The sequence below is a fragment of the Bos indicus x Bos taurus genome, chromosome 26, assembly GCF_003369695.1.
Source record: "Bos indicus x Bos taurus breed Angus x Brahman F1 hybrid chromosome 26, Bos_hybrid_MaternalHap_v2.0, whole genome shotgun sequence".
NCBI lineage: Eukaryota > Metazoa > Chordata > Mammalia > Artiodactyla > Bovidae > Bos > Bos indicus x Bos taurus.
The window spans coordinates 26,324,501-26,351,216 of NC_040101.1; the positions used below are offsets into that span (position 1 = coordinate 26,324,501).

The 26,716-nt window shown below is 46.6% G+C and overlaps 1 protein-coding gene across 3 annotated transcripts in view; it reads right to left on the reverse strand.

Moving 5' to 3' along the window:
- The window catches only part of SORCS3 (sortilin related VPS10 domain containing receptor 3), a 633,894-nt gene extending 629,435 nt beyond the window's left edge, over positions 1-4,459 (reverse strand). For 2 of the 3 annotated variants that reach the window (XM_027529079.1, XM_027529078.1), the window contains exon 1: positions 3,116-4,458. In XM_027529079.1, coding sequence (XP_027384880.1) covers positions 3,116-3,742 — 627 coding nt within the window. In that variant the 5' untranslated portion in view covers positions 3,743-4,458. Of the gene's footprint in view, positions 1-3,115 lie in introns of all 3 variants that reach the window. The other variant, XM_027529080.1, reaches the window with a different exon arrangement.
- Positions 4,460-26,716: the final 22,257 nt, after the last annotated feature.

Here is a 26,716-nt window from a genome sequence, read left to right on the forward strand (position 1 = left end):
GGAGCGGGTTGCCATTTCCTTCTCCAATGCAGGAGAGTGAAAAGTGAAAGTGAAGTTACTCAGTCGTGTCTGACTCTTTGCGACCCCATGGACTGCAGCCTACCAGGCTCCTCCGTCCATGGGATTTTCCAGGCAAGAGTACTGGAGTGGGGTGCCATCGCCTTCTCCGCCATCTCCTCATGCCTGACCACAAATGGCCACAGTAGAGTTCAATTTTCAGATATATGGAGTAACTGGAAACTCTCCTCCAAAAGGAACTCACAGAAGGAATGTGGTTCACCAGAGGCAGTTGAGGGAGACCAGCAAACCCCACAGTGTGTTAACTGGTGGCCTTCCTGGAGAAGGACATAGTTAACACTCAAGTCAGAAGGGAAGATGGAACTTTCTTTTCGTGCCAAAAGAGCTTGAAACAAAGATCCATGTTCTCTGTCTTGAGGACTTCTCCAACCAATGATGAAGGGACCTTCCAGAAGGAACATCCTCTCCATCACTCTTTACCCTGGCTTTTTTTTTTTTTTTTTCCCTAACAGCACCTTCTTTTGCTGACCTCAGGAAAGGAGGAGGGGAGAAAGCAATTGATTAGATTTAAAAAAAGAAAGAAAGAAAGAAACCGATTGGGTAATGTTGCAGAAACTGGTTTTCTAGCTACTCCCCGCCAGGGGTTGTTTCCTTAAAGTCTCCCAGAGGCAGGGCTGGGTTAGCTTGTTTGCTCATTTTCCTCAGGGCAAAACAGACTGACCCTTGAGGAAGGCTTTTCCACTGGAAGTGCCTGTGAAGCATGGTCTAAAGAGGCAGTCCTTCTCTGGAGCAGAGAGAGGAGACACATGGGGTCCCCACACTCACCTGTGCTGCCATGTCCTTTGCTCAGACAGTAAGTCTGGCCAGGAGCACAACCAATGAACCCCCGAGGCGGTATTCCTAGACTGCCCAAATCTCATCGCTGTCGCTAAGAACTCCAAGGCCAACTGGTCCGCTCCTCAGGCCCTTTGGACTCATCTTTTTAACTGGAGAGCCATTTCCCAGGGCTAGACTTGCCCCCTCACTTCCTCTGCTGTACAACTTCCTTGAAGATGGTCAGAGAAGGCCATGCACATGTAACTACCATCTGCAGAAAGCATGCTCCAACGTCCCATCTTCAGGGAATTTATCAACACACAGAAATCATCCTTAAAAGCAGAAACATAAAAGAACTCTTTCGACAGAGTGAATTTATATCGTCCCAGTGTGGCACGCTAAAATCGAAGGACATCACCTCCTCCTCCTCCTCCTCCTCCTCCTCCTCCTCCTCCTCCTCCTCCTCCTCTTCCTCCTCCTCCTCCTCCTAGGGATACATTTGCTTCCACACATCCAGTCCATCCTCCTCACTGAGTAAGAACATGAACAAAATAACGCACATACACGCGATTGCTCATTCTCAAACCAAGAGAAGTTGAGAATCAAAAACCCTGCTGTCAGAGAATTACAAGTCGCCCTGTCTCTCTCCACCTCCCCCTGCCACACACACACCAATCCTCCCAGCACCTGCAAGTCCTCGATCACCCATCCCTCCTACCTGTCCACCCCCTAAGCCCAGAGCTGACCACTCTGAAGGTGTGGGGGGCCCTCGCTGAGATGAAGCCACCACCGCGCTGCTGAGGAGCTGCTCTGCCCAAATGCTTCCAACCCAGGTTGGGCTGCCTGCTTGGTGCTGTATGTCTATAAGAATCAGGAAATCTGTGCTCGGTATGCACTCCTCACTTTCCTGTTACTCACTAGTCACCCCTGCGACACCCCCCAGGTGCCGTTAAAATAAGGCGAGAATTTCCTAGGGAAATCTTTAATGTCAGTCACGAAGAGAAATATAAAGGGAGTGGAGGCGGTGCTTTCCCATCGAGTGAGTTCCCCAAAGCTGCAGGTAGGGACATCCACCATCCTCCAGATTCTGCCCAGAGCCCCGGTTCTGATTTGATGCTATAAGCCAGAGACGAGGAAAGGGTTTTTGCAGGATTGGCTGAAGTTGGGCCCGAGGAAGGCAGGGGAGTGGGGTAAATGGTCGGAGCCATCCCGCAGGGTTCCTGGGCTGGCTGCTAGCACTGGCGGCCAGCTGGGGGCGGGGTGGGGAGCCCCTCCGGGCACGCGCTGAGGGCTGCAGCAGCTGCCGGGGCAGACTGTATTCTGCGCCCTAAGGCCCGCCGCGGGCGCCCGGAGCGTCTGGAGCCGCCGGAGTGGACTCCAGGGCGCCACCTGTCGGTACAGCAGCTTCCCAGGGTAACCTGGCAGCCGAGAGAAAGGCGTGGAGAGGCGCGTACGAAGCCCGGGGAGGCAACTCGACTCGGCCAGTGTGCAGTGGCAGGACGCAGCGGCAGGGGCGACTATGTGCTCAGTGACTTATGTGTGCCTCTGCTTGCGTGAGAACAAGGGGTGCGGGACGGGTGTTGAATTTCACTTCACACTTTAAACTTTTTTTTCCCTGCCTCTCCTATAGCTTTGCAGGGCAGCTGCCTGGGTTTTGAAGGGGAAAGCTGATGTCAAGAAAGGCCCAGACTTGGGCCAACTTGGCCCAGCCTCCCGCTAAGACTGGGACAAAGTGTGCCTGGGGCCCAGGGCAGCATCCTAAGTGGGGCGGGCAGGAGTAGTCCGAATGGCACCATCTCCTGGTTCTTTCCTGTGGTTGGAGGAGAGAGGGGAACCCCGGGCAGTCGCAGGAGTCAGCCAGCCTGTCCAGCGGTTCTTTCCCCAAATCAGTATACTTCCCCGCCCAAAAATTCACGCGCACACCCACACCTCACAGGACAACTGATTCCCCAAGCCGAGCACCAGAGAAAGTGATCACTGATCCCGATAAGGCACCTCTTTTCCCCTCTTCCCTCCAGACAGCCCCAATCTTAGAGTCTTGGAAGGGTCTTAGGTAAACAAATTCACACAGTCTTACAACAAACTCCGCTAACCTGTTGGGGGCGTGGGGAAAGCGGGATGCACCAGACTAAAAGTCGAGGAGCCCCCTGCTCCTGCCTTCACCTCAACCCAGGGCAACTATCTGTCCCTCCTTCCAGCCCCCCCTACCCCACCTCAGCCCAGCCCCCATTTTCCTTTGCTGTCGGGAGACAGTGAGCTCCGCAGCCGGATGGATACTCACACTGCTGTTGTGTCCCGACCAGTGCACCATGGCTTGGTTGTGAGCCGAGTCCCCGGTCAGCGCGAACGAGGTGCTGGGTAACCGGAGCTCTTCAGCCGCTGAACCCGCGGTCCGTGGTGCCTTCACCTCCTCCCGGAGACCCTTGGCCAGAGGGCGGCTTCCTTTGGAACCATCGGCTAAGACAGTAGCCCGGGCATCCCCGTGTTCCAGGGCACTGGGGGGCTGCGCCCGACGACTCCTCCTCACGCCGCTAGGCTTGCCAGGAGTCGAGATGCCCGGTCCCCACCGCGAGCTTGCTGGAGACAGCCCTCCGGCTTCTCCTTGCTTCTTTCCGCCGCTGCCACTGCTTGGCTGGGGCAGCGGCTCTGGTCCCGGCCGGCGCTCCAGTGCGGCGCCTCTCCGTACAGTCGCCAGCTCCTCCGGCCACTGGCTTGCCACTGCCAGCGGTGAGAGACGAGGCAGCGCGGGGGACCGCGAAGCCAGAGCCGCTAGGCGCCCGGGACCGCCCGTGGTGTCCCAAGTGATCTCGGCGCCGGCCAGGACCCACGTCGACAGAAGCAGGAGCCCGGTCCGGGCGAGGGGCGCCCCGGGCCAGCCTGCAGCGCGCTCGGTGCGCGCCGCCTCCATCCCGCTGCGGCTGCCGCGGCTCGGGCTGGCAAGTGTGTGGCGCCCGCCGAGGTGCGGGTCCGGCGCGGGGGGTGTGCGCTGCGCGCGCCGGCGAGCGAGCAAAATGAGTGTGTGTCGGGGGAGTGGGGAGGGGGCGGCCGGGAAGGAGGTGGCTCGGCCTGGTGCGCCTTGCTGGTCCTCTCCACTCTTCGCTCCTGGCTCTCGATAGCTGGCTCTCTCCTCCACAGGGTGATTCCAAAACCCGAGAAAAATTAATAAATACCCCGTAGGTGCTTTTTCATTTTCTTAAAACAAGATTCCCCCAAAATCTTCCCCGCTGAGCTGCTCCAGAAATTTTGTCAAAAGGAGTATTCAAAGGTAATAAGAAAATCCTCTTTTAAAATATGAAAAGCAACCCCAATCCAGGAGGAGAGGCTGGCGACGGACCCCAGTCCGGAGTCTCTCTGAAACCCAGCCTCCAACCTGCTCTCGGTGAAGAGTTGGGAGCCGCTTCTGGCCGCGTTTAGGGGGGTTACTCTTCGGGTATGCTGTGGGGGCGGGAGATGGCGCGCAGGGAAGGTTGGGGGAGGTTCTCGCGGGAGGAGGAGGAGTAAAGTGTTTTCAGCGCCAACTGTTCAGGTTGGGGAGCCTAAGGGGAGCCCGGAGTCTTCGTGCAGAGAGGCAGCTTGCGGAAGCCGAGCGCGGGATGGACTGGGGACTCCGCTCCGGGCTCCCCAGCCTATCCTTCCCGCCACCCCCACTTCTACCCAGTGCCTCCGCCCGGTGCAGGGGCGCGGGGAGTGCGTGCGTGCGCGTGCGTGAGGGGAGGCTAGGGGTGCGCCCGAGGCTGGCGGGCGGGCACCCGGGTGGGGGTACCTGGCTGAACCAGGGGTGCCTGGGTGTGCGGGGGCGTGCGACTCTGTGCGTGCGCGTTTGCACGCGTATCTGTGCGTGTTAGTGTGAGCAATGGAGTGTGGGGGCAGGGAGGGGTGCGCTCGGGCTGTGGGTACGTGTGGATCAGGCACGGGCTGTGTTTGCATTTCCATGAACCTGTGAGTCGTCAGAAAGGCAATATTGAGAGTAAGGCGGGCGGTTCTGGACCGCCCGTTCCTCCAAGGCGCCCCGCTCACCCATAGGCCCCCATCGCCTGTGGACGTAAGCTGATTGTTGCTAGAACCTCCGGGAGGGTTGGAAGAGAGAACTAGGAGGCGCTGGCAGCCCGGTCTGGGGGTTGCCAGCTCCTCCCCGATTCGCCAGCTCTTCTTCCCAGGATCCCAGCTGGAGCTGGGGAAAGACAGTCGTCCAGAACGGTTGCTCCTACCCGGAGGACGAGAGCCCGTCTTTCCGCCTGCAATTATGAGATTGCTCCCTCATCTCCCCAGATTCATTACTAAAAGGGTTCGGTTGTTCTCTCAAAGTGTCGGGCTGCCAATTAGAGGGTCCCGGCCAGCGCCGCGCAGGCCTGGGGATCAGTCCCCACTGCCCCCAGCTGCAGAAGCACAGCCGGGCCGCGTGGAACTCAGCCTGGGCTGGGACTCTTCCCGACCGAAGGAAAGGGGAGACTCGGGGTGAGCTGGAGAGAGGAAGCTAGACCCAAAGACAACCTGAAGATGTAGTTTACAGGCCCTGGGGCCAGAAGTATAGCAGCGGCTGCTGCGAGGAGCTCCGGGAATTTCTAGGGGTTGAAAAGACCTAGATGCGTGGAACGGGAGGAGGGGCTATTAAGAAAGGAGTAGGATGGAGGGAGTCTTCTGGAATCGATAGAAGAGTTCTCTTGTGGGAGACGGTTAAAGCGGGGGTGAGAGGGCTGCAAGGAGAGGGAAGGAAAGAAAGGTGGAAGGAAAGCTTTAAAAGGGGCGGAGGGGCAGGGGGGTTGCAGACAAAGACGGAGACAGCGGGGAGGTGACGAAGTGGTGGAGAGAAGGCGAAATACTGGTGCAAAAAGAAAGGGGAGAGCAAAGAAGAGGCAAAAGAGAGCCACAGGAGGGTCAAGAGGGATGCGGAGGACAGAGGCGCCTGGGATCAGAGCCTGCCAAGGATAGAGACAACCTGCGGTTCCCAGGAGCCGCCACCAGACCCCTTGTGAACTTGCTTTAACGCCCGTCCGCCAGGAGCTGAAATGGAAATTGGGAACCGAGGAGGCTAGGCCAGACAGCCACACCGATGACCACGTACGTCCCACTCAGAATGAGACTGGTCCTTGGAGTCTGTGGGTTTCCAAAGACCACGGCGATCCGCAGCCCCAAGAAAAGTTCCGGCACTGAAGGCTGAGATGGGCTCAGAATCAGGCGCTGGACCCGAGGCGGCAATCCGCAGGTTCCCAGCGCCCCTGCCGGGGAAGGCCTGGCACTGCAGCCGGAGCCGAAGCTCTGGACTTGCGGGGGGATGGGAAGCCTCCCTTCTGCTTGGGCTCTGAGCAAAGCTGGTAGATGTCAGAGTGGAAGAGCTGGGTCTGGACTGTTAGATAGGACTGCCGGACCAGAGACGCACATAACCCAGGGAGGGTCCGGCCTTCCAAGCCCCAGGCCCAGAGGGGAGGTGGGCTGTCCAAGCCTCCTGCGGTCCCCCGTGGAGGGCAGTTGTCTGCAAGAGCAAAGCTGGTGTCTCTCATCTTTCTCTCCCACCCAGATGCAGCCCACAGAAAGGTCCCATCCTCAAGGTGGACTTGTGGATACGTGGCTTTGAAATATTTGTTTGGGAAAAAATGGATAATAGACTCCAGATGCAACATTTTCATGTCTTTTCCTGCACCAGTCCCTCCTCTTGGCTTCCTCCATTCATTAGCACAGCCTCTCCTATCTTCTGTCTCTCCCTACTTCACCCCTTGCCTAACAATCCTTGCCCTCTGCGCTGTGCTGCCCCTCCCTCTGCAGCCGCTCATTTCCCATCAGCCTTCTCTAGTGTCCAGACCTCTGCAGGTCTCTCCTTCCTCACCAACCTCTCTCTGCTGGACTTTCTACAACCTGACATCTGCCTGCAGGTGACTCATCAAAGCCCTATCCCAACATACACCGCCAGTGGCTCCCTGAGACAGCGGGCCCAGCAGCCTCTGCTTCGCGCATTTGCAAATGTGTTCTGTTTGGAAAGATCTCCCTTGGTCTACATGGTACCCAGGTCCTTCTGGGTTCTCTCTGACCAACCTTAGTCAAGTTTGCCAGCCTCTCTTCTTCCTTATACGTCTTAAATGTGGAGCCTCAATCTCCATCATCTCCCTAATTCTCTGTACCTGGTTCTCATTCCACCTTCTCTCCATGAGTAAGCCCCACGTTCTCATCCATTTCTGTGCTTCTTTAACAATCACCAGTGCATTAACTCCTGAATATACAACCCTACTCCGTCCTCTCCTGTGAGCTTCCTATCCAAATTCCCTTTTGCATGTCCACATTGAAAACCATCCACATCAATTTCTAAAAACCATCCCCAGTACCTCAGTTATGCAGACAAGACATTTAACATGTAACCTTAGGTCTTCCCTCTTTTAATCCCCACATCCAGGAGAATCACTGCAAAGTCCTATTTAAAAAACCTTTTTACCTGTCCTTTTCTGTTCCCAGGGTCACTGCCTTAGATCTGAACTTCATCATCTCTTGTAGGACTTTGCTATAGTTTCCTGTCTTTTCCTGCTCTTCAGCACTTTGTTTCTCCAAGCCAACCTCTCCACTGTCCATCTGTGCTGTCCAGTATAAACATGTGAGCCACAAAGGTAATTTAAAATTTTCTGGTAGCCTCATTTTAAAAAGTAAGAAGAAACTAATGAGATTCATATTAATGATATATTTCAATGAGCTAAATATATCCAAAATATTTTCATTTAAACTTATAATCAACAGAAAAAGTATTGAAGTATGTTTACATATTTTTGTACTAAGTCTTCAAAAATCCAGTGTGTATTTTACACTTATGAAAGTGAAAGTCTATCAGTCATGTCCAACTCTTTGCAACTTCATGGACTATACAGTCCATGGAATTCTCCAGGCCAGAATACTGGAGTGGGTAGCTTTTTCCCTTCTCCAGGGGATCTTCCCAACCCAAGGATCAAACCCAGGTCTCCTGCATTGCACATGGATTCTTTACCAGCTAAGTCACAAGGTAAGTCCCATTTTATACTTATAGCACATCCCAGCTCAGACTAGCTACATTTCAAGTACTCGGTAACCACATGTGACTAATGGCTATTGTTTTAGACAGCACAGTTCCAAGCTCCATGCTGTTGGCGGAAATACACTCTTAAACAGAAGGAAGATGATGTCATAGATTGCTGTCCTCAAAAATTGATTGTCGACTATTGTCCACGAAGTCCAAACTTTTTAGAATGGTGCCCAACAGTCCAGGCGTTCCCTCACCTCCAGGAACTTGATTATTGTCTTTCTTAAGCCTGTAATCTGTCCTCTGCCACAGTTTCTGTTCTGGTTTGGTTTAAATGCCAACTCTTCCATGAACCCAGCCCCCACTATCCCATAATGCCTCATACTGTATCCATTATTATCATTAATGCATCATCTTCATCGTCATCATCACCAAATTCTTTGTCTTCCTGCTCTAAGATGGGAGTTGTTAAATATTTATCTGGAATTTAAAAGAGAGGGCTCCTATGTCCTTTGCTGGCATAATCCCTACTGCAGCTGAGAAAGGCAGGTTGGGAGCTAAGATTAGCCCTCACCCAGTCCCAGTGGGGACAGCAAAGAAGCCCTCATGAGGAATACATTTTCCCTCTGGGTTTCTAGCCTGTTACAAACAACTGGAGAAAATAAAGTGTTTGCTATAAGTTATCCATGAGAGTACCTTAAACGTCACCCTAATATGGCTTCTTTCAGGGTTTTTTTTTTTGTTTTTTTTTTTAACCATCACAGTGCAATAACACTCAGGGAAATTGCACTTTCTCTCCCATCACAAATGTACACACGTGCACACGCTCACACACAGTCTTCCAACCCCTTAATAATCTAACAAATATCTTGCCACCAGCACCCACAGCTGGCACATATAGGGAAGCGTCGCAATTATGCGTATTTCTCATACTTTACAACATGTTCAGCACTCATTTGAGGATCTAAAGACAAATTCCTCATAAAACTCAGAGCCAGGAAAAAATTGGATTTCTCCTGTGAAGCTGACATACCAACATCTCCTAAAGGCTTTCTTAAAATGGCTTTGTCTTCTCACTCTGTCCTCTTGTCTCACTAGGCAGGCTGAGTATCATGTTCACTTGCTCTAACAGTCTTCAGAACAAGATCTTTATCCTCTGCTCCCCTTTTATGAAATACTGTTTGTTTTTATTGTTTGATATCCTTTGGTCATACTATATTTGCGCATTGTTGATAAGCCACTTCATATCCTTTTAAGAACTAAATAGGAAATTAATTAATTGATTAACATCAAAACAACAGGCCACATTGTAACTCTGGAGTTCTACAGAGGAAATGATTATAAAGCAAAACCTGAAATGCAGATGAAAGCAGTTAGACCACTGAAATCAGGACTTCACACAATAGTAGGAAGAACTGTGCAGAAAACAAGAACTGTCTGTTTTGCTTAATGCTCTATCTTCAAGCACCTGGCCCAATACCTGGCAAAGCACTGACCCTCAATAAATGTGCAATAAAAGATAAAACAGGTGAATGTCAATAATAACACTTCTGCTGCAACTACTGATCTTTTGCTTTTAGCATATGCATACTTTCTAAAGAAGCAAAAACTCGGAGATTTGACTAACACTGTTCCCTACCACAGGTGACCATCTGCCCAGCAGTCACAGGTGTAGGTAGTACATTAGGAATCTTGCCTCAAAAGGCACCAAAAATTTTATGATGAGGGAAAGTGGGAAAGAAAGAAGAAAAGCAGAGGAAAGAAGGCAGGAAAGAACAACCTGAAAACCGACATTTAGCCCAGGCTTTCTTTACATCAGGCTCTAGGTCTTCTATGCCCACTGCTTCATTTAATTCTGACAAAGTCATTTTTCTCAGTTCCAATCAACAGACTGAGAAGCAAAAATGTATACAGGTGAAGCAGTGATGAGAAGTGGTCATGGTGATGGTAATGATGAGCATTAACATATGATGAGATAACTCTGAACCAGATGTGTGGTAAGAACCCATCAGCATTCCAGCAGAGTGATTTAAGAGTTCAGACTTTGGAGCTAAATTTCTGTGTTCACATTCCACCATGCCAAACACCAGTGGTGTGATTTTAAACAAATGACTTAACCTCTTTGCACCTCTATTGTTGTTCAGTCGCTCATCTGCAAATAGGGATAGTGAAAATTCTTACTGATAGAATCTTCAGTTCAGTTCAGTTCAGTCGCTCAGTCGTGTCTGACTCTTTGCGACCCCATGCATCGCAGCACACCAGGCCTCCCTGTCCATCACCAACTCCCAGAATTTACTCAAACTCATGTCCATCAAGTCAGTGATGCCATCCAGCCATCTCATCCTCTGTCGTCCCCTTCTCCTCCTGCCCCCAATCCCTCCCAGCATCAGTGTCTTTTCCAATGAGTCAACTCTTCGCATGAGGTGGCCAAAGTACTGGAGTTTCAGCTTCAACATCAGTCCTTCCAATGAACACCCAGGACTGATCTCCCTTAGGATGGACTGGTTGGATCTCCTTGCAGTCCAAGGGACTCTCAAGAGTCTTCTCCAACACCACAGTTCAAAAGCATCCATTCTTCGGCACTCAGCTTTCTTCACAGTACAACTCTCACTTCCATACATGACCACTGGAAAAACCACAGTCTTGACTAAACAGACCTTTGTTGGCAAAGTAATGTCTCTGCTTTTGAATATGCTATCTAGGTTGGTCATAACTTTCCTTCCAAGGAATAAACGTCTTTTAATTTCATGGCTGCAATCACCATCTGCAGTGATTTTGGAGCCCAAAAAAATAAAGTCTGACACTGTTTCCACTGTTTCCCCATCTATTTGCCATGAAGTGATGGGACCGGATGCCATGATCTTAGTTTTCTGAATGTTGAGCTTTACGCCAACTTTTTCATTCTCCTCTTTCACTTTCATCAAGAGGGTCTTTAGTTCCTCTTCACTTTCTGCCATAAGGGTGGTGTTATCTGCATATCTGAGGTTATTGATATTTCTCCCAGCAATCTTGATTCCAGCTTGTGCTTCTTCCAGCCCAACAGTTCTCATGATAGTTAAATAAGCAGGGTGAAAATATACAGCCTTGACGTGCTCCTTTTCCTGTTTGGAACCGTAGTGAACATTAAATGAATTAATGTACATACATTAAACATTAAGCAGTTAAACAAGGTGTGGTACCAATACAGTGCTTTATTAAATCTGGCTATAAATGTCCTTACTCTTGTTAATAGTCTGTGGAGGCCAGTATTTTATGCCCATTTTACAGATGAGGAAACTTTGATTCAGACAGGTTGGGTAGCATACCTTGTGAGCGACAGAACTAGGGGTTTGAATCCGGATCTGTTTGACATAAGGGCTAAGCTCTTGCACAGTGGTCTCTACTGTCTTCCTACCCCAGGAAGATCACATAACATGCCCTAGAAAATATTTGTATTCAGGTCTATTTGGCTCCAAAGCTTTGTGCTCTTTCTGCTGCATCACCTGTCTTCCCACCCAAGCACACACCATGAGGACTAACCTGGTAGCTGATACTCACTGAGCATATGGCTCCTATAACATGCCTAGCAATTTAAGAAGAGGTTAGTGATTTGGTTGGTGGTGTTCTTGTCTTTAAATGGCACCCCCTAGTAAGGAAGTGATTATGGTAGTCAGTGAATTCCAGGCGTGCATTCAAGTAGCGAGTTCAGGTTTGAAGAAGTCAAGTCAACAGTGGGAAATGAACAACATCCAGGAAAGCATATACCCATTAAGCTACAGAAAGTCATCAGCAACTTTGTCAACATTTTCCCCAATGTCATGCCTCCAAAAGAAAAGAGCAAAAGGGCAAAAATCTAAGGAGGTGAATGCAATTGGGAAAGAAGATTTGAAGGAAAAAGGGTGTTTTTTTTTTTTATTCTCCCCATTGCTCTAAAAGTAATGCTGTCTTTCTTAAAGAAAAGGTGGTCTCTGTAAAACAACATGGAAAATGAAAGCTTCCAACTGAGACCCTTGGCACTGGTGAGAGGATGAGCCAGGAGAATAAGCATATGAACCTGAGAAAGCGCAGTTTGAGAGGTTGGAGGGGAATCCATAGAGCATGGCATCACTGAAGCAAGGGAAATGAGTGTTTTATAAAGAGTGGGCTGTGTTACCAAGTGCTCCTGGGTCAGTTCACAAGCCCCCAAGCTCAGAACAGACTGCATCCTGCTGGATCTCAAATACCATCCTAGACAAGGGGACCAGGAGGAGGACACCTGCTTCCACCGCAGCCTCCTGACCCAAGTTCTGACCTTAGCCACAAAGACCAGACATGTATTTTTTAAAGCAAGTGTGTTGATCTAGGTATTACAAGAAGCAGATGACACAACAGGATTAGACCTGCAAGCCCTGTAAGGGGAAATGAGAGGGAGCCAGGAGCAGTGGCTGAGAAAGCCACCAGCCCAAGATGCATGGAGGAAAGAGGGAAGGGAAGAAGGAAAGTTGGGTGAAAGAATCTTGGTTACTGTGCATTCTTAGAAAGTGTGGCAAGACAGAGGGGAGTCTCAAGTCGGAGTCACTCCTTGAGGAGTTCTCTAGCTCCCAGAAGCAGGCCTGCCATGGTACCCATGCCACACCTGGCCCTGGCTTGGAGCGGCCTCTGGGAAACACAGCTTGGGCACTAATGTGGTAATGGATTTTAGAGCGCCACTGCTGGGGCATTGGTCAATTAGGCATTATTCAGCTTTTCATTCCAAAAGAAGGTATTCTAACATTATCCCCACAGGGTGGTTTTGAGAAGTCAATGAATGATATATGTAAAAGCTTAACCTAGTGCCTAATGAACCTAACAGGCTCTTCTTAAATGCTTGTAAAATGAATAAAAGAGTAATTGAATGAATGAACAGAAGACAAACAGGAGATCTGAGTAATTGAAGTAGAATATCTCACAGTAGAAAGGCAGGGAATTTTCTAGGAGAGGTGGAGATGAGGCTATGAAAGGATTTAAAATGTAGTCTTGGCTTTCCCAGTGCTAGCTGAGAAAATTTTAACAAGTCTCCTGCTTATGACAGAGGAAAGAAAATCCACTTCACTGAATTTGAGGATTAAAGGAAAGAACATACAAGGAAGCAACAAGCAAACTTACAGAGCGACATAAAAGGAAAGGTGTGGCCTGCTGTTGTAGGTGACATCCACGTAGTTACAGAGCTCATCTCTTTAGACTGGATCCAAGACAACCCCCATTTCAGATTTCTAGAATCCAGTATTTGCTTGCTGCTGCTGCTACTGCTGCTAAGTCACCTCAGTCGTGTCTGACTCTGTGTGACCCCATAGACGGCAGCCCACCAGGCTCCCCCATCCCTGGGATTCTCCACGCAAGAACACTGGAGTAGGTTGCCATTTCCTTCTCCAATGCATGAAAGTGAAAAGTGAAAGTGAAGTCACTCAGTCATGTCCGACTCTTCGCGACCCCATGGACTGCAGCCTACCAGGCTCCTCCGTCCATGAGATTTTCCAGGCAAGAGTATGGAGTGGGGTGCCATTGCCTTCTCCAGTATTTGCTTAGAGAAAGTCTTTGTGGCATTCAGCCTCCCTTTCTTTTCCCATGACTTATAGTTCTGTGCTCTCCAAAGAATTTTATACAGAAAGAGCATCTAATTCATCCTTCAGTGTTGATGTCATAATGTCCCCTTCCTGGGAGTATACTTGCTACTGCTACTGCTAAGTCACCTCAGTCATGTCCAACTCTGTGCGACCCCATAGACGGCAGCCAACCAGGCTCCCCCGTCCCTGGGATTCTCCAGGCAAGAACACTGGAGTGGGTTGCCATTTCCTTCTCCAATGCATAGAAGTGAAAAGTGAAAGTGAAGTCGCTCAGTCGTGTCCGACTCTTAGCGGCCCCATGGACTGTAGCCTACCAGGCTCCTCCATCCATGGGATTTTCCAGGCAAGAGTACTGGAGTGGGGTGCCATTGCCTTCTCCGGGGAGTGTAATATTTGCCTTTAAAAAGACACCAGCAGATGCTTACCAAGTTTAACAAGGGGAATAGACCATCACTTGAAACTCCAGGCAGCAGTGACAGTGAGATCCCAGCAGAGCTGTCCTGTGCCCCAGCGATACCATTGTTGGGTTCAGGCCCAGAGAGCAGGGAAGAAAATAGGACTGGAGGTGAAATGGAAAAGCAAAGAGGAGACAAGAGAAGGGTGAGAAAAGGAGAGAGAGACGAGGTCCCTGGATGGTGGTAGTGGGAATACTGGGGAGAAAAAGACTAAACAGATAAGCTTTCAGGTGCTGGAGATGGGACATGATTTCCTGGGAGAGTCCAGTGGGCAAGCAAGGATTCTGGATCCAAACAAGTTCAAATCTGAGTTCTGCCTTTCTAGCTGTGTGACACTGCGTTTCTCCATCTGTAGATGTCAATAGTTCCTATCTCAATGAGTTTTTGAGGATCCAATGAGACAATGCCTAAAGAGTGCCTGACACATAAGTAGCACTTTATAAATTACTATTAGACCCTCTTTAACTCCCCTCTCTAATTCCCCTCTTCATCCCCCCCAAAACATATGTTCCATCTGCCCAATGATAATTTCTTTCTTGAGAAGTCAAAGCTTTTATTCCCATGATGAGATTGCAGAATTAGAGGGCAAATCACCTCTTACAATAGACCTCAGGGGCTACCTCCATGCTGTGACTCTGAACAATGGCGTGCACCCCACCTCCTCCCAGAGTCCTGGGAGGTGGTCAGATCCAGGCCCCCAGTGCTCAGAGAACTTAAACCCACCCTCCAAAGCTAAGAAGAGGGAGGACTGGGAGATTTTCTCTTAGAGCAAATTTGGGTCCAAGAGAAGCAAGAAAGAGTGGTCTGGGTGGAGAAACCAAGGGGGAAGGGCCCCCAGAGTTTGAACAGTGAAAGAGAGACGAGGCTGCAGCTCAGAGCCTCACCCGGAAGGACAGGAAACCCTCAAGGATGACCCGAGGCTGCTTGAGAAGTGAGGATGAGACCAGAAGATGTACGGCAGATGGCTTGCGGTCCTCCCGCCCCACACTCAGGGGTCATGACCCTTTCACTTATCCCAGAGCCAGAATCAGGAGCCAGCCCGAGCCCTAAGACAGCTGGCAGTTCTGAGGAAATAGTGTGGCAGAGAGAGCAGAGCTGAAAATAAATATAGCCTCAAAACAAACATGTGGTTTACAGCCCAGCAGAGACCACAGGGGAGGTCACAGAAACCAGAGTCCAGGTGAGATTCCCCCACTGAGGACCACACAGGGTGTTCCCCGAGCTGCTCCTGCGCCCAGGGGCCCAGGCTCGCTCTGCCGCAGGTTCTCTGCCGGCGCTGCTCATCCCTTCCCTGTCCACCTAGTACACTCTCCATCTTCCTTCAGATCCTAGGTCAACCTTCACCTCCTTCAGGGAGCTTCCCCTGACCTCAGGAGCCCCTTCCCCTCTCCTTAGCGTGACCACATGCCCCAGCTCAGGCCACTTTCCCAGCCTAATTAGTAATAGTACCCCTGTTTACTCTCAGAAGTGTCCCAGTTTGAGCAATAAATTATGTGGTCACCCACCCTGCCTATTACAGGCTTTCCTAGGACTATCTGCCTCTTCTTTAAAGCATTATTATAGTTGAATTTGGTTCAGTGGCAAAGAATCTGCCTGTAATGCAAGAGACCGGGGTTCCATCCCTGGGTTGGGAAGATCCCCTGGAGGAGGGCATGGCAACCCACTCTAGTATTCTTGCCTGGAGAATCCCATGGACAGAGGAGCCTGGCAGGCCATAGTCCACAGGGTGACAGAGTCGGACACTACTGCAAGCAACTGAGCAGGCAGGCATAGTTGAATTTCTGCTGTGTTTGTATAGAGATTAAATTAATGCTTTTCTCTTCCAGAATACTGTAAACCCCATCAGCAAAAGGATCATACACATTTTTAGTTACACTTCTAATTTTGAGATAACTGTAGAATTCCATGCAGTTGTAAGAAATAACAGAAAGGGATCCCAGGTCCCCCCAAAGGTAACATCTTACCGAAGTACATTGTAACATCACCAACATGTTGATGCTGAAACAGTCAAGCTGCAGAATATTTTCATCACCACAGGGCCCTCAAGTTGCCATCTGAGAGCCACACCCATTTCCATCCTGTCTCCAATCTCTCCTTAACCCCTGGCAACCATTAAACTGTTCTCAATACTGTAGATTTGTCATTTCAAGAATGCTATATACATGGAATCATAATGGGATTGGCTTTTCTCACTTAGCCTAATTCTCTGGAGCTTCATGCAATTTGTTATTTGTTTTTGTCAGTAGTTTATTCTTTTATATAGCTGGGTTGTACTCTATGGAATGGATGTTTCATAATCTGTTTAACCTATTGAAGGACATTTGAGTTTTCTCCAGATTTGGGTTATAAGGTCAAAGCTTCCATAAATATTCATGTACAGGTTTTTCTGTGAAGGTTAATTTTTCTTTTCTCTGGAATAAATGCCTAAAGTACAATTGCTCAGTCCTATGGTGGTTGCATCGGAGAAGGCAATGGCACCCCACTCCAGTACTCTTGCCTGGAGCCTGGTAGGCTGCAGTCCATGGAGTCACTAAGAGTCAGACACGACTAAGCAACTTCACTTTGACTTTTCACTTTCATGCGTTGGAGACAGCAATGGCACCCCACTCCAGTACTCTTGCCTGGAGTCTGGTGGGCTGCAGTCCATGACTCTCGCTAAGAGTCAGACACTACTAAGCGACTTCACTTTCACTTTTCACTTTCATGCGTTGGAGAAGGAAATGGCAACCCACTCCATTGTTCTTGCCTGGAGAATCCCAGAGATGGGGGAGCCTGGTAAGCTGCCATCTATGGGGTCACACAGAGTCGGACACAACTGAAGTGACTTAGCGGCAGCAGCAGCAGCATGGTGGTTGCATATTTAGTTTTGGGGGGATTTTTTTCCTATTTTTTTTTAAACAAACTGCCAAAGTGTTTTCCAGGGTGGCTGTACTGTTTTACATCCCCACCAGCAATGGGTGAGGGATCCAGTTTCTCAGAATATTCTCTAGCATTTAGTATTCTCCCTAGTTTCCCTCATTTTAGCCATGCTGGTGGGTGGCTAAGGCAATCACTTTGTGGCTTTAATTTGCATTTCCCTAATGGCAATGCTGTTGAACATCTTTTGATGTCCTGTTTATCATCTGCATGTTCCCTCAGGTGAAATGTCTCTTCATATCTTTTGCCCATTTTCTGATTGGATTAGTTTGTTTGCCTGTTGAGGTTTGAAAGTTCTGTATGTATTCTTGATTGCTCTTGCTGGATATGTCGTTTGAAAATGTTTTCTTCCAGTCTATGGCTTGCCTTCTCATCCTCTTAACAGGATCTTCCACAGAGCAGAACTTTTCAACTGTAATGGAGTCCAATTTATCACTTTTTCTTTTATGGATCATAGTTTTAATGTCATTAGTACTTTTTGCCTAGCCTTAGATTTTGAAGATTTTCTACTATGATTTTTTCTAAACGTTTTACAGTTTACATTTTACATTTAAGTTCATGATCCATTTTTAAAATTTATTTTATTCAAGTATAGTTGATTTACAATGTTATATTAGTTTCTGCTGTACAGCAAAGTGATTCAGTTTTACATATGTGCACATGCTTTTTCTGATTCACTGGGAAAGACCTTGATGCTGGGGAAGATTGAAGGCAGGAGGAGAAGGAGACGACAGAGGATGAGATGGGTGGATGGCATCACCGACTTGATGGCCATGAGCGTAAGCAAGCTACAGGAGTTGGTGATGGACAGGGAAGCCTGGCGTGCTACAGCCTATGGGGTCACAAAGAGCCAGACATGACTAAGAAACTCAACTGAACTGAACATGCTTTTTCATGTTCTTTTCCATTATGGTTTGTTGCAAGATATTGACTATAATTCCCTCTGCTATACCGTAGGACACTGTTGCTTATCTGTTCCACATAGAATGGTTTCTGTCTGCTAATCCCAAACTCCCAGTCCATCCCTATGGCACCTCTTCTTCCCTGTGCCAACTACAAGCCTGCCCTCTGTTTTATAGATAAGTGCACCTGCATCATATTTTACATTCCTCACATAAGTGTCATGATTCATTTTTATTTAGCTTTTGTATAAGGTATGAGATAGTTTGAGGTTCATTTGTATAGCTATAGATATCCAATTGCTCCAGCATTATTTGTTGAAAAGCTATCTTTCCGCCACTGAATTACTTTTGTACCTCCATCAAAAATAAGTGGGGCATGTTTGTGTGGGGCTGAGTTCTCTGTTCTATTCAACTGATCAATCAAATCTGCCTATTCTTCTGCCAGTACCACACAGAGTTCATTATTGCAGCTATATATTATCTTCAAATCAGATAGACTGATATCTTCCACTTTATTCCTCTTTTCAAAATTGTTTTACCTATTTTAATACTTTTGATGTAAACTGTTATCTTTAATATAAACTTTAGAATAATCTTGTGCATATTTATAAAAAAATCTTGCTGGGATTTTGAATTGATATTAAAACTGTATACCACTTTAGGAAGAACAGATTTCTTTAATATTAATTATTGAGTCTTCCCATTCATGGAGACAGTATGTCTCTTCAATTACTTATATCTCCTTTGCTTTTTCTTATCAGCGTTTTGTAGCTCTTAGCATAAAATTCTAGCACATGTCTTGTTACACTTACACCTAAATATTTCTTTTTTGAATCACTATAAACAATATTTCGGAGAAGGCAATGGCAACCCACTCCATTTTTTGCTTGGAAAATCCCATGGACAGAGGAGTCTGGTGTCCATGGGGTCACACAGTCGGACGCGACTGAAGCGACTTAGTAGCAGCAGCAGCAGCAAACAATATTTAATGTGTGTGTGTGTGTGGGTGTGGGTGTTTGACCATTCCATGTAACCTGTGGGATCTTAGTTCCTGGAACAGGGATTGAACCCCGTCCGTGGCTATGAAAGTGCCAAGTCCTAAACACTGGACTGCCAGGGAACTCCCTAAATAGCATTTATTTTTAAAGTTTGGTGCCCATGAGTTCATTGCTAGCATATAGAAATACAATTAATGTTTCTATCTTTGCTTGAATCCTGTCACCTTGCTGAACTTGTTTATTCCAGGATTACTTTTATAGATACCTTTGGATTTTCTAAGTAAATAATCATGTCATATTGCAAATAGAGATAGCTTTATTTCTTATGGCAGAAAGTGAAGAAGAACTAAAGAGCCTCTTGATGAAAGTGAAAGAGGAGAGTGAAAAAGTTGGCTTAAAGCTCAATATTCAAAAAAAATAAGATCATGGCATCTGGTCCTATCACTTCATGGCAAATAGATGAGGAAACAGTGTCAGACTTTATTTTGGGGGGGCTCCAAAATCGATGCAGATGGTGATTGCAGCCATGAAATTAAAAGACGCTTACTCCTTGGAAGGAAAGTTATGACCAACCTAGACAGCATATTAAAAAGCAGAGACATTACTTTGCCAACAAAGGTTCATCTAGTCAAGGCTATGGCTTTTCCAGTAGTCGTGTATGGATGTGAGAGTTGGACTATAAAGAAAGCTGAGCGCCGAAGAATTGATACTTTAGAACTACCGTGTTGGAGAAGACTCTTGAGAGTCCCTTGGACTGCAAGGAGATCCAACTAGTCCATCCTAAAGATCAGTCCTGGGTGTTCATTGGAAGGACTGATGTTGAAGCTGAAACTCCAATACTTTGGCCACCTGATGCAAAGAGCTGACTCATTTGAAAAGACCCTGATGCTGGGAAAGATTGAAGGCAGGAGGAGAAGGGGACGACAGAGGATGAGATGGTTGGATGGCATCAACGACTCAATGGATATGAGTTTGGGTGAACTCCAGGAGTTGGTGATGGACAGGGAGGCCTGCCATGCTGTGGTTCATGGGGTCCCAAAGAGTCGGACATGACTGAGCAACTGAACTGAACTGAGTCTATAATGCCTTTTATTTTTGTTTCTTACTTTATTGCACAGGATTAAACTTGTAGAACTGTGCTAAATAAAAGTGGTAAGAGTATACATCCTTCCCTCGTTTCTGAACTTAGGGGGAAAGCATTCAGTATTTCACCATTAAGTACAATTTCACCTGTTGTCTTTTTGTAGTACTCTTTACCAAAGAGAAAGGTCTCCTCTGTTCCTAACATTCTGAGTTTTTAATCACAAGTAGGTGTTAAATTTTGTTAAATGCTTTTTCATTTTTTGGCAGATAGGAATTCACATGTTAAATGCTTTTTCTGAATTGATTGGTATGATCAGTTGATTTTTCTTCTTTAATTTATTGATATTGCTTGATATCCTCATATTAAAGCAGTCTTAGAAGCCTGCAATAAACCCCACTTGATCATAGTATATAATTCATTTTGTATATTGCTGAATTCTATTTGTTAATATTTTGCTAAACATTTTTGTGTCTGTCTCCATGAATAATATTGGTCTGTGGTTCTCCCCCTCCCTTTTTTGTTACTGTTTGATTTTAGTATCAGGATAATACTAACTTAATAAAATGAATTGGGAAATGTTCCCTCTTCTTCTGTTTTCTGGAAAACATGATGGAGAATTGGTCTTAATTCTATAAACGTTAAAATAAAGTACTTCCTATAGTAATTCATTTAGGGTAGGTTTGCTAATAATAAATCCTATTAGCGTTTCTTCACCTGAGAATGACTTCATTTTCCTTTCATTCTTTCAGGATAGTTTCACTGGCTATGGGTTTCTGGGTTGACATTTCTTCACTTTCAGCACTTGAAAAAATGCCATGTCATTTCTTTCTGATGTCTATGATTTTTGATAAGAAATCTGTTGTCATTTGAATTGTGTTTTTCCCCTGTAGCTAATGTAGTTCACTTGCTGCTTTCAAGAGTTTTCTTTGTCTTCAGTTTTTAGACGTTTGATTGTGATGTGTTTTGTTGTGAATTTCTTTGTGTTGTTTTTCTGACTGTTCACTCAGCTTCTTGAATATGTAGGTATGTCCTTTGCCAAATTCAAGAAGCTTTCAGCCATTATCTCTGCAAGTACTTTTCTATCCTCCTCTTTTTTCCTTCTATCTTCCTTCTTTTCCTTCTCTTCCTTCTTTTCCTCCTCTTTTCCTTCTCTTCCTTCTTTAAGTCCCAGGACATGAATGTTAGATCTTTTGTTACAGCCCCACAGGACCCTGAGATTTTGTCCATTTTTCTTTCAATTTTCTCCCTGCTGGTCAGGTTGGATAATTTCTACTGTTCTACCTTTAAGTTCAGCGATTCTTCTCTCGGTCCACTCTACTGTGCTATTGAATTTATCCTTTGAGGAAGTTTTTTTTTTTCAATTATTATGCTTTCCAGTTCTAAAATTTCCATTTGTTTCTTCATTATATCTTCTATTTCCTTGCTGAAACTTTCTACGTTTTTATTTCTTTCAAACATATTTATTATTACTTGTTGAAGTATTTTACAACTGCTTTTCAGTCTTTGTCAGAGAATCTCAACTTCCCCATCATCTCAGTGCTGGCGTCTACTGATTGTGTTCTTACATTCAATCTGAGACTTCCTGATTCTTAGTGTGACAAGTGGTTTTTTTCACTGAAATCTGGAATTATGAATATTATATATGAGACTGAATTTTATTTGAACCCCTGTCTTAACTGGCTTCTTCTGATATAGCTCTGGCAGAAGGGGAAGGGATATCATTTTGTTACTGCCAGGTAAGGGTATGAGTCTACATTCCCTACTTGGCCTCCATTGACACCTAGTGGGGTGTGAGGCTGGGCAAAGGTTGAGTTCCCTATCCCCAGCTAACCTCCACTGATACTTCTCTGGCTAGGAGGAGTAGGACTGTAGCTCATTACTGCTTCACTGTGGCCTCCATTAACACAAAAATGTGGAGGTGAGATACGACTTCATTACCCCTGGGCAGAGGTTAAAGTCCTGACTGTCCACTAGGCATACTCTGACACCACTCCAGCAGGGTCAGGGCAGAAATGGCTTCTACTGACATCACAGATAGGGATGGGGGAAGCCTCATTACCGCCTGGAGTAGATCAAAGTTTTGGCTTCCTGTTATACTTGGCCTTCCTCTAACATAACTGTAGCAGGGGCTTGGAGCACCATATTAAAACCACAAAAGGGTGCAAGTCTAGGATCTTCAGTCAGCCTTTGCAAGTCTAGATGGAAGTGAAGCCACAGTTTCTTTAGTGGTATTTGGACACAGTAGACTTATCATTGTCTAAAAGTTCTTTGTCTTGCCAAGCTTCATCTTTCCTGGTCCTTTGGCTAGAAAGAGGAGGATTTTTTTTATTGTCTTTGCCTGTTGGTATCTCCAGGTTTCTTGTTTCTTCATCTCCAAGTCTGGGACACATAAGGCAAGAAGATCCAGGGATCTCACCCCATCATTCCTTGAGTCTCAGGTCCCTGGCTGATCTGCCTTATTTCCATATTTCAGAGTCTTATTATATTTATTTTACATATAATATCACGTGGTTTGTTGTATTAATACATAGCAGGAAGCATAAGAAAAGTACAGCTACTTCGTCTTCCCAGAAGCTGATCACACCTACTTTTATTCATCATCATATGTTCAACAGGCTTCCCAGGTGATGCTAATGGTAGAGAATCCACCTGCCAATGCAAAAGACCCAAGAGATGCATGTTCGATCCCCAAGTTGAGAGGATACCTGGAGTAGGAAATGGCAACCTGCTCCGATATTCTTGCCTAGAAAAAATCCATGGAGAGAGGACCCTAACCTAGGGGGCTACATTCCATGGGGTTACAAAGAGTTGGACACAACTGAGTGACTGTACTCATATGTTCAACACCAAACTCAGTTCCTGGCACAGAGTAATAGATCTTCAATGAACGTATGTATACAACCAAATCCAAATTCACCAGTGTTTAAGTAAGCCCTTCATCCTACATGTGAGCTTTTCTGTGGGTCCATGCTTGCCCAGGCTATAAAGGGGCCTCCAAGAAGTAGGTGGCCTTCCATTTTCTTTAGCAAGTACATCCCTGAAGGGTTATATATCTGTAAAATTGAGATAATCATAGAACCAACCTTCCAGGTTATGGTAGGGATTAAATAAGAAATCCACACAAAGCACTAAAAAATGCTTCTGTCAAATTGTAAGCTCTCAATAAATACTATTACTGGGCAAAAAAAAAATACCCTGAATTTTTGTCAGTTAGATTGCATTTCTCACTGATTCTCCTTATCATTTTAAAGGTGATGTCATTTCATTTCTGATTCATTTTCAACCTGACAATTGTCCCCAAAGCTTAGTTTCTCAGCCTCCCTCTCAGCCTTTGTGACAGGCCATCGGTAATCTATAAATGGACTGGTGGTCAGTGCAGCCAAAGGTCTTTAGAATTCATTGAACTCTGGTGTTCCTTCTTTTGTCAAGCCCTTACATCACCCCCAGTTGTTCCATTTTCTAGACTCACATATTGGTTTCTTTGAATTCTGTATGTTGGAAGTTGAACGTAATTAATTCTTGTGCTCACATGCTGAACTTTATAGAGATTTTCCATTGGATCATCCTGGGTGGCACAGTTATAATAATACCTATTTTTTCCCATTGATAATAATTCATCATAATAACAGTAGCTGCAGCTCATGGGGCATTTATTATACTCAGGCCCCTTTTTCAGAACTTTACCAACATTTTCTCAATTAATCCTTATGAAAGAATGGGGTTATAGGCCCTCTCACACCCCCTTATCAAATGAGAAAACTAAGGTTTAGAGAGTTATGTAACTTGCCTAAGGTCACAGAGCTCCTAGGTACTGGGGCCAGCATTCCAGCCCAGGCCTGAATGAGGCCAAGAACTCTTCCCTGAGAAGTGGGACCATCTACTTTAGCAATAACAACCACCACACAAACCACTGATGTTTGCCCAGAGGTCGCCTTTTCCAGAGGTATAAAGCAGCTTACATCCTGAGCAAACCTGGCTCACAGAAATAAAAAATTCTAACAGGCTAACAGGAGGACGTCTGAGTTCTGCTTAATTGACCTGGTGTAATTATTTCCATTGAATTGCTTTACATCTGGGGATGGGTCCTTACTAAGCAGACCTGCCAGTGATTCCCATCAGCACCTGCTGTAGTCTGGAGGAAAATAATTGCATGGAAAGTTCTCAGCTAAATCAGAGTGTCTTTATTCCCACCAGTGCCTAAAACACATACCTACACACACACACACACACACACACACACACACACACACACACAGAGTCCTGTGCTAAAAGGGTTTTGTCAGAAGATAGGTTTGTCCTTTAGTTCAGATGCTGCTTCTGAATGACACAGATCAACCCATTTTAAGGCCCTCAGTGGCAAAGTTACTCCAAACAGCCTGAACAGGGCCCTCTATATAGCAGTGAGGAGATAGCAATGAGCAATATAGTCTCTGGACCACCCAGACCAGAGACACACCCACTCCTGATCCCCACCAACAAAAGGAACAAATCAGACAAAATATACAGAGGAAATGTGTTTGGCCAAAGTTGCCTCTCTCCTCTTTGTAAACGCAAGGAAAAGATAAATTACAGCTTCTGTTAGTAACATAATTACTTTAATTAAAATTTAGGGGGTCGGAAAAGGCAATTCTGAATGTCAGCTTTCCAATGATGTTTGTTAAGCCTGGGAGAATAGAAATACAGTCTTGTAAATAACTAGCATATTATAACTGGAGCAGTGTGTGTATTGTAATCACTTTGAGTTGGAATAGCAATTAAATGATAACCAGGATCGCATTCTCTGCCCTCCCTCGCCTCTATCCTCATTTCACAGCCAGGTAACAATCACATGCATAGGACTATGGTGGCTTCTTTTCCCCTTAACCCCATCCAAGTCACTGTCAACCTCTAAGGCCCTTCTCAACCTCTTCCTTCAACCATTTCCTAAAGACTCTGCCCCACAGAAACCCTCCCATACTAATCAGCTGCACTTGTTCTCTACACCAGACATTTTCCTCCTTAATTGGACTGATTTCAGCTTTGTACTACTGTCTGTCATATACAGCCCTCTAATTGTGTCAGGTCTCCCTAACAAGATTATAAACTCTTGGGAGGCATCGAACGTGTCATACTGAGCGAACAGACATTTAGAACTGGAGGGATCTCAGAGACAACATTGCAGATGAGAAAACACCGGTCACAGAGCTGGTTTGGGGCTGAGCTAGGACTAGAGTTCAACCATTCTAACTCACAGTTCAATGTGGTTCCAACCCTGGATTGGTGGCAGGTTTTGAACAAGTCCCATCAAGTATCACCTTGGTCAGGTATGACGGAGAGGGTGTTAGGAACAACTTTCCTTAGATGACCACCCTTCAAGCTCCATTCCAGAGGGACTTGTTCCATTGAACAGGGTGAGAGAAGGCAAGTTAGGTGGAGAGCTAAGGAGAGGCTCCAGTCCAGAACATGCGCTTGTGACTGGCAGCCTAGCCAGTTGCTGTCATTTGGCCTGGGGGCGAAGGCCGGTGTACTTTCTGAAGGACAATGAGAAAGGCCAGGCTGGCCCAGCTTCCCTGTAGCATCTTGAGAGACACAGGGCTTGTATTAAAGAAGTTCCTCTAGTTCCTCCCTCCTCTCTCCTTTCCCAACCTAGGTGACTTAGCTCAGGTTCTCTAGAAGCTGACTTTTTGAGTGATTTTTATAGGTGATCCTCCCAGAGAAGTGGAAGAGACAGGAGAAGAACAGGGAAGAAGCCAAAAAAGGGCACAAGTTCATGAAAAATCCCATGGGAGGTAGCTTCATCATGATCCCGGAGGGATGCTTATGAGTGTAAGTCACCGCTGGGACTTATCCCAACCAGAGGATGGGGGCTAGGATTTCATAGTCTCAGCCTGCAGTCACTGGCTCAGGATGCGCTGGTGGCACATAAGTTCCCAGGCCCTTCTACCTTCTCATATGATTGAGCAGAATGAGTGCCAGGTGGCCAAGGGCAGGTCTTTGAAAAGGAGCCACAGGATCTATTGGGAGCTAAAGGACAAGGGGTGGGCGGGGGTGGGGGGGGACCATAAATGGTGAAAGGGCTTACCTGGTGGCTCAGATGGTAAAGAATCTGCATGCAATGTGGGAGACCCAAGTTTAATCCCTAGGTCAGGAAGATTCCCTGGAGAAGGGCATGGAACCCACTCCAGTATTCTTGCCTGGATAATCCCATGGACAGAGGAACCTGGTGAGTCAGTCCATGGGATCACGAAGAGTCAGACGTGACTGGGCGACTAACACTTTCACTTTCACAAATGGTAAAAGGGGATCCAAAGACATCCGAGCAGAGCACCAACACTGTCAGTAACACTAGGACATTTTTATCTAGTCAACAAGCAGCTTGGAAACTTTATAGACAAGTCTCTGTAGGCTTCATTTTCTGGTTTCATAAAGGGGTGACCAGAGGTGGGCTGCCGTCTATGGGGTCGCACAGAGTTGGACACGACTGACGCGACTTAGCAGCAGCAGCAGCAGAGGTGGTAGGAAGTAGATAAGGTTTCCACTGAGGAAAAGACCCTCAAGGCTCAAGTCGAGAAATGCAGTCAGGGGAGAAGTCACTTTGAACTATTCTCCCACCACACTCAGCATGCACAGCAAGGTGGGAGTCACTGGGAAGGCTGGCTGCCAGGCTGCCAGGAACCTCTCCAGATAGCATTTACCTTGGTGCCTCAGGAAGTGGGGAGCATATTGTTTAAGAATGCAACCCTACAGCTAACCAACGACAAGTCCCTGGATAGATTACTTAACATCAGTAAGACTCAGTTTCATCATTTATAAAAATGTGGAATTGTAAGAACTATCTCGTGGATTTATTGTGAGGAATAAATACGTGTGTGTGTTGGGGGTGGGATATTTAGCAGTGGCACTGAATATAGTAAGTGCTTGTGGCAAGTTGTATTTTCTCAAATAAAGGCACAATATTACTTCCCACTGCACTTGGCATTTTCTTATCAAAGGAGGGAGTCTATTTCCCCTGCC